This window comes from Miscanthus floridulus, chromosome 11, assembly GCF_019320115.1.
Source record: "Miscanthus floridulus cultivar M001 chromosome 11, ASM1932011v1, whole genome shotgun sequence".
NCBI classification, from domain to species: domain Eukaryota; kingdom Viridiplantae; phylum Streptophyta; class Magnoliopsida; order Poales; family Poaceae; genus Miscanthus; species Miscanthus floridulus.
In genome coordinates, this window is record NC_089590.1 from 64,501,554 (window position 1) to 64,509,823 (window position 8,270).

At 50.1% G+C, this 8,270-nt stretch overlaps 1 protein-coding gene across 1 annotated transcript; it reads left to right on the top strand.

Annotated features, from left to right (window-relative positions):
• Positions 1-3,334: 3,334 nt before the first annotated feature.
• LOC136491011 (beta-fructofuranosidase 1) lies at positions 3,335-7,878 on the top strand. Its single transcript, XM_066487217.1, has 7 exons — positions 3,335-3,776; positions 3,923-3,931; positions 4,120-5,006; positions 6,486-6,650; positions 6,756-6,991; positions 7,116-7,203; positions 7,350-7,878. The coding sequence occupies exons 1-7, from the start codon at positions 3,335-3,337 to the stop codon at positions 7,551-7,553; spliced, it is 2,031 nt and encodes a 676-aa protein (XP_066343314.1). The 3' UTR covers positions 7,554-7,878.
• The last annotated feature ends 392 nt before the right edge of the window (positions 7,879-8,270 follow it).

The window sequence follows — 8,270 nt, forward strand, 5'->3', positions numbered from 1 at the left end:
AAAGTTCGGTGGCCACCGGCCACCCGGCTGAGACCACCGCCCACCGGCAGGGTGGTCGCGTCGCCGGACGCCCGGATCGGAGGAGACCGGCCGGCCGGGCGGCCAGCCCACGTACGCATTATATTGTATTGAAAATGTTGGATCATGTCTTTGCTGTACTCGACTGCACATCATCCTATCCACCCATCAGTCCACCACGCCATCATGTCCCTGTGGACGTATTAAATTTCCTGTTCGTTTCGAGCACTTGGCCGGGAAGCTCTCCACGTAGCAAGAAATACACTTGGCCATACCAAATTAATTGGTTCTCCAGCTAGACTGATCCGGTCGCGGTCGCGGCTTGATCGATCGATCACGTACGCTAGTTCGATGATCCAGACTCTCGATCGACCGGCTGATCTTTTTTTAATGATCTGGTTAGTCTTCTAAGCTTCTTCATTTAAATCTCCAGCGCTGACGAAGAACTCTAACAAATTAAATGAACACTCGCAGAATTGTCGTTCCATCCCACGACACGATCGACGACCGCACGGCTGAATGGCTGTGCAATCTTCTACGCCAGCTCTTTACACAAGCAAGTATCCGTATGTTTAGATTTATCAGCAAATTGTACGCAGTAAGCATTAGCCAGCAAGCACAACTGCACAAGCATGCACAATCGTGTACGTACGTATAGCCCTAAAAAGTCGTAAACGGATCTACAGCAGGTTCTCGAGTTGCTTGATCCGCACCGATTAGCCAAACGGGCACATAAACGACGTCTCTTTTATTTTATTTTATTTTGCTTTGGAATGGAGCACAAACTCGACGAGATGGTAGTATGTAGGAAGCACGATGTATGCGCGCTTGCCAGATGAAGGACACAACTGGTAATACCGATTTATATGTATATTTTTAAAAAGTATCGGGCCCGTTTAATACAGTATATACTACGGAAAGAAACCTTCAGCAGAAGACACACTCCAATTGTCTTCAGAAATGATGGATCATTTTTAGTCAAATAATGCAGCTAGCAATCGATCGTTTTCAATGGTTTGTCACGCGCAGCTTGCTATTTAATTGTGTAAATATAGTCATCGTGCGCAACATGTGGAGCTATAGACCTACAATTAAGATCAATAAACGAAACAGGGAGCACACATGCTTGGTAAGAGGTAGCTTTCAGAAAAAGACTTTTCCCCATATATGCTTAGATAGAAATTCAGAGAGTTGCTAGTCGTCCATCGAATTAATTAGATTGATATACCTCATAGTTTCTCTTGCATGATATAGTAGCTATATCTTTGCCTTAGCTACATGAGGGTACGGCGGTGCGCATGATTATTTGCGTGTGCAACGTTGTGACCATGAGCTCAATAGAAATTCTAATTTACCTGTTGAAATTTTGTCCTACGTGGTTAAGTTTTGTAAGATGAAAGTTAAATTCTCAAACTTGAATTTCTATGTGTCTATTGAAGTAAAAAAGACTTAGACCTCATTCCGCGTGCGGCTCTGGAACCGGAGCGGGTAGAGCCCCCACCAAACGAGGACACACGGAGGAGCGCTTCTTCACTAGGATGTGCGGAGCCGGAGTCATTTTGGCGCATGGGTCCGGAGCGCAAAAAATTGGCTCCACCCAAGCGCTGCCAAACGTGCCCATCGTTCAGCAATGGTGTACCTTTTTGTTGGGAGGCCCCCCCCCCCCCGTGAGGGTGATTTTGGCTTGTTATTACTGTAGAAAAAACGTGATTTCATCATTAATTTTCGATATTTGTTCTAAATCTCTATTGATTAGCCCCCCCTGAGGTGCTCATCTTGGCTCCGCCACTGGGTGGGCGCGCGGGGGGTGCGGGGTACTAAATATTTTAAAACTAGTCGTGGGATCCGCTCTGTGGTTGGATCTACTTGTTGTCCACTAATGTGTCCTATTCCATCGTAGTAATCTCCATGTGCTACTTCTGTTAATAGCTCGCAGACGTCTTAGTTGCTTGTAATGACAATTTACCACCTACGTAGTCAGTTAGTAGTGCGTGGCACACTCATTGTGGTGGCTTCATAAAATATCCTTTTCAACCGTCCTAACAAAATATAAGCTAAACCATTCTTCGTGAATTTCACATGTATCGGGATGGATTAGGGTGAAAAACTAATTAATTTTCTAGCCCGATACATATTGACCGAGGTGGATTGAATTGCAGCCAAATAAACCCTTATATGGTTTCACATCCAGTACTTGGTTGCAGAAAACCACCGCCCTTGTATCATGGTAATGCCTCTCTTTCTTGCCAGTTGTGGAACCTAAGGTTAAGGGTAAATCTCAAAGCATTATAAAAATCCTAATATCGTTGCGTGGTAATCGCTTATCACTTTGTGTCACAATTTAATTTTTTTCCTCACTAATTAATCGGCGTTCGCATAGGTAGCATTTGTAAAAAAATGTTGTGTGTGGGATACCAATAAATGTTTTTTTCTCCACGCTGATGAGTTCGCCTACACATTCACTTTAATTTATGTGTATACTATTGGTGAAAATGAATTTTGTGTATTGTCCATGAGTAAAATATAAGAAAATTGCTATATTTAAGATGCCTAAATTTTTAAAAATCTTAGGCAACAAATCTTACACAATTAAGTAGTACAATTAAAAGGACAACTCACATGAGATAATTTACAAAAAATTTTATAGCTAGACAATAATAAATTAAATGTCGGCTGAACAGCAACAAAAAAAATTCTGGCTACGAACGTATTTCTTATATATATGATTGCTGAACTTGGGACGTCTCTTGTGCAAAACTGATTGGCTTGGTGAATGTCTCTCTTGAAATTTGATATAGACTTTGGGCACTATGTTTTGAATTCTCACTACAAGGGCGCCAATTTTCTATGGGGGTTTCATTGATTCTACTATGACCCACATGAATCGGGGCGTGGTCTTGCTGACTCGGCCTCCTATCCACTTGGACGGCCGGCCAATGGCATTCCCCCCCACACCACAAACCCGCTGCTCCGAAGCAAAAGGGTCCCGCGCGGTTGCTTTTCTTTTTTCTCCTTGCCCGATTCGTCCGGTAGCCGCACTTGGCTTCCAAACAATAGGCGAAAGATGATTGCCAAACTCCTTCTGATCTGTCCTTCCAAATAAAGCTGCTTGGCTATAAATACTGCTCGCTTGGCGCCTGCTCCGCTGCTCCAACGTTCACCTCTCTCGTTTCATACTTCCCTTCCGTATGAACACGGCCATGGCAGCCACAGCATAAAACTGCTGTGCCACCGAGTGCATATGTCTCGATCTCGTCTACCATTTACTCGTAGCCTAGATAGCAAGAAAGCCTGGTGTTTCCGGTGGCAGACAGCCATGATCCCGGCCGTTGCTGATCCGGCGACGTTGGACGGGGGCGCGCGCACGCCGTTGCTCCCGGAGACGGACCCTCGCGGGCGTGCTGCCCCCGCCGGCGCAGGGAAGAAGCGGCCGCCGCCGCCGGCGACGACGACCGTTCTCCCCGCCGTCGTCTCCGCCGTGCTCCTGCTGGTCCTCGTTGCGGTCACCGTCCTCGCGTCGCAGCACGTCGACGACGGGCAGGGTGGGGGCAGCGTCGCCGTCGTTCCCGCGGGCGGCGGCGGCCATGCCGTCGTGGAGGTGGCCACCTCCCGTGGCGTGGACGACGGCGTGTCCGAGAAGTCCACGGCCCCGCTCCTCGGCGCCGCCGGCGCGGTCGAGGACTTCTCCTGGACCAACGCGATGCTGGCGTGGCAGCGCACGGCGTTCCATTTCCAGCCCCCCAAGAACTGGATGAACGGTTAGTTAGACCCGTCGCCATCTATCGCTGATCACGCGATCGTTTTTCTCTCGATCTGGCTCTTACTTCGTTCCGCGTTTCTGTCACGGACGCCTCGTGCACATGGCGATGCCCGATCCGCCATCTTCCTCAACCGGCTTCTCCAGATCCGAACGGTAAGTTGTTGGCTCCAATCGATCGATCACATGTGAACTCGGCATGCTTTTCTGCGTGTCTCCTAGCATTCCACGGGTCGCATTAATGCACGATACAATCGTATCGGTGCAGAGATATTATCCCATCAGCTAGCAAGCTTTCGGGTATTAATGTCGTGATGAAGCGTGAAATTTTTGCATGCACGCAGGTCCTCTGTATCACAAGGGCTGGTACCACCTCTTCTACCAGTGGAACCCGGACTCCGCGGTGTGGGGCAACATCACCTGGGGCCACGCCGTGTCGCGCGACCTCCTCCACTGGCTGCACCTACCGCTCGCCATGGTGCCGGATCACCCGTACGACGCCAACGGCGTATGGTCCGGGTCCGCCACGCGGCTCCCGGACGGCCGGATCGTCATGCTCTACACGGGCTCCACGGCGGAGTCGGTGCAGGTGCAGAACCTCGCGGAGCCCGCCGACCCTTCCGACCCGCTGCTGCGGGAGTGGGTCAAGTCGGACGCCAACCCGGTGCTGGTGCCGCCGCCGGGCATCGGGGCGACGGACTTCCGCGACCCGACGACGGCGTGGCGGGCGCCCAACGACACGACGGCGTGGCGGGTCGCCATCGGGTCCAAGGACCGGGACCACGCGGGGCTGGCGCTGGTGTACCGGACGGAGGACTTCGTGCGGTACGACCCGGCGCCCGCGCTGATGCACGTCGTCCCGGGCACCGGCATGTGGGAGTGCGTCGACTTCTACCCGGTGGCCGCGGGCGGCAGCGCCGCGGCGGCCAACGGGGACGGGCTGGAGACGTCCGCGGCGCCCGGGCCTGGCGTGAAGCACGTGGTCAAGGCCAGCCTCGACGACGACAAGCACGACTACTACGCCATCGGGACGTACGACCCGGCGACGGACACGTGGACCCCCGACGACGCGGAGAACGACGTCGGGATCGGCCTGCGCTACGACTACGGCAAGTACTACGCGTCCAAGACCTTCTACGACCCCGTGCTTCGCCGGCGGGTGCTCTGGGGGTGGGTCGGCGAGACCGACAGCGAGCGCGCGGACATCCTCAAGGGCTGGTCATCCGTGCAGGTACGTTCGTTCGTTCCTTTTGAGGCTGGGCTGGGCTGGCAACATTTGGATTTGACATCCGGATCATTAATGATCAGATAATATAACTTGATTTTCCTAAAAAAAAGATAATATAACTTGATAATCTGGGTCGTTTTTTTTTTTGTGATGGGCGATGGTGTCACGTAACGTAACTCGATAGTAATGTAGCTAGGCTGGTTTATGATGGGCAATGGGGGTTGCATTGCGTATAAACGACAGTTCTGCTACCATTAATTCTGGCAGCCGATTGAAGGAGACAACGGTAGGGGTAGCCGGTAGGGGTTCATCAACTTGTCTTTTTTCTTTGTTTTTTAAGATAAGAAGAAAATCACAACAAAAAAATAAGGAAATTTGATCATCCAAGAAACCTGGAAAACCACATAAAGCACAAAGAACCATCTAGACGAGCGTGGCTTGATCCATGCAAACACTAGCTAGGACTCTGCAAGCTGTGCTGTTCCTATGCATGTACCGTCCAAATGAATCTGATCTGAAAAGTGTTCAAGCGCAGAGGCTCCGATCCTCAAACCTGTACATGTCCCTGTACGCGCCTTCGTGGTCTCCCGTGATCCCGTCCCGTCCCCTCCACGCCAGCAGCCAGCTGAGCTCCAGCGCGGCAGCACGTGAGGCACGCTGCTTTGCGTCTACAACTAGAGCTAGTAGAGGGAAAACGAGGGGAGCGCACGGTCCAAGCACAACACTTTGCATGCGCGGGGCCGGGTCCTCGCACGACCATGTTATCCGAAAAAACGAGTTGCACGATCCGAATTGTTTAATCCTTCTTCCAATAGGATCTCGTCCTGGCCTCCCAATAGGACACGCGAGAACACGAACGCGATGCCGTAACCGTAAGCGGATCATCGAAATTATTTCCTGGCGTGCGACCGCGACTCGTCTCCGATTGGCTGAGGGCGAGAGATGCATGGCGAATTGGCTTGTTGCCCCAGCGTCTTGTCTATAATACACCGTAGTCAAACGGTGCTGCTGCTGGTTCTTGCCTTGCCTCCGATGATGTCTTTAGCTTGCCTTGCATAGCGCCCAACTGAAGACGTGGAGGGCGCATTGACATCTGCAATATAATGCGGAGCTTAATTAGGATCGGTTCATGTTGTTCAACTGGCACTGTCCTGCGTTGACCAGTTGCGATATGATAGAATACAACTAATATAATTGATCTAAAAAAATCGATCGACACAGTGCGGCTATATCTGTCTTGGAAACGGGGATTAGTGAGTCTAATAATTCTACTTATATTATTGCTTTGTTTAGTAATAATAATGCTCTCTTCTTGGAGTTGGTCGATCAGTTGTCACGTTTACAGATTCTGGTTAACGGTCTCTTTTCTGAGCGTTTAGTTGTCTGCGAGCCGTGAATTATGACCGGGGCACCCGGCTTCTTGCTAATTAGAGTACCGAGCACATTCACCTATTTAATTTTTGCCATGCTGTGCACGTGCAGTCAATCCCGAGGACGGTCCTCCTGGACACGAAGACGGGCAGCAACCTGCTCCAGTGGCCGGTGGTGGAGGTGGAGAACCTCCGGATGAGCGGCAGGAGCTTCGGCGGCATCGCGCTGGACCGCGGATCTGTCGTGCCCCTCGACGTCGGCGGCAAGGCGACACAGGTGACGCAGCCGCAGCCGCAGCGAACGAACTCGATAGCGCGCGCGTTGCATGCGCAGGCTTAATTTTTTGTAGCTAATCGATCGATCGTGTGTGCGTGCGTGCAGTTGGACATCGAGGCCGTGTTCGAGGTGGACGCGTCGGACGCGGAGGGCGTGACGGAGGCCGACGTGACGTTCAACTGCAGCACCAGCGCCGGCGCGGCGGGGCGGGGCCTGCTCGGCCCGTTCGGCCTTCTCGTGCTGGCGGACGAGGACTTGTCCGAGCAGACCGCCGTGTACTTCTACCTGGTCAAGGGAACGGACGGCAGCCTCCAAACTTTCTTCTGCCAAGACGAGCTCAGGTATATATTTACTGTGCATGTTATCACCATGCATGCACATTTTTAAGCTAGGTTGTGTGAAGCTTCTTGGGCAAATTACTTGACAGATGCTTACCGTACTTTGTTAATTTCCTATTTCTACTAGGGCATCCAAAGCGAACGATCTGGTTAAGAGAGTATACGGAAGCTTGGTGCCTGTGCTCGATGGGGAGAATCTTTCGGTCAGAATACTGGTAAGTTTTTACAGTGCTATATAAATGTTAAGCCAATGTATATATCTATGTGTTCCGGTATTACTATGTGTTGGCCACAGGTGTACTTCTAACTAGCTCATCGTTCTTCGCACTGCATGCTCATTGCTTCTGATGCACACACACAGGTTGATCACTCCATCGTGGAGAGCTTTGCTCAAGGCGGAAGGACGTGCATCACGTCGCGCGTGTACCCTACACGAGCCATCTACGACTCCGCCCGCGTGTTCCTCTTCAACAATGCCACAAATGTGCACGTCAAAGCAAAATCCGTCAAGATCTGGCAGCTCAACTCCGCCTACATCCGGCCGTATCCCGCGAGTTCTCTATGAGTGAAGTGATAGGCAAACAATTGCATGCTTCCATGACGAAGTCATTTGTAGAGTAGTGATTTTTTTAATTTGTTTTCTGCCTTTTCTTATCCTTTTTTGTGAAACTATACGATACACAAGTAGCGGAATGAAGCCCCATATATAGGGGAACAAGCTTGTGTGGCCTCATACGTGTTAGAACGCGTGGTAGGCGCAAATATCCACTTAGAATTCTTACATGATATGTCAGTGTTTTTGGTAGTTTTTTAAAAAACAAAAGAAGATAAGAGGCATAATGTAATTTTTGGGACCATCGTTTATTAAATGAATGACGCGCAAAAGTATATGTACTATTGTTTCTACTAGTGTACCGACTAATTATAATTATATTCAGGTGCCCAAAATATGGTATTCTTCGGACAATAATTGTAATCATTAGATTAAGATCTAACAGTCAGATGTGTCGTCAGTAGTAGTTGGAATATGTAAACTATGATAATGTGTTGGTCAAATACCCGGTAAAATTGAGATTTCCACCCAACTTAATTGTTTTTTTTGAGCAAAACTTAATTGTTTTGAGGTGAAGAGTGGTGGCCCTCGTAGTCGTAGTCGTGGTAACTTTTCTTGATGGGGACTTGTAGCCTTGGAGATCAACTTTACATACAAAAGGGCCTAAGCTGCAAAAACTTTGATGGCCCATAAACGTGGCCCATCGATTGGCTAATGGCCCGTCGCAGT

What these genes read in the sequence shown, in the direction of transcription:
- LOC136491011 (XM_066487217.1), top strand. Translation starts at nt 3,335, where the DNA reads ATGATCCCGGCCGTTGCTGATCCGGCGACGTTGGACGGGGGCGCGCGC. An exon ending in TTCTGCCAAGACGAGCTCAG is followed by an intron (nt 6,992 to 7,115) that starts GTATATATTTAC and finishes TATTTCTACTAG; the next exon opens with GGCATCCAAAGCGAACGATC. An exon ending in ATCTTTCGGTCAGAATACTG is followed by an intron (nt 7,204 to 7,349) that starts GTAAGTTTTTAC and finishes GCACACACACAG; the next exon opens with GTTGATCACTCCATCGTGGA.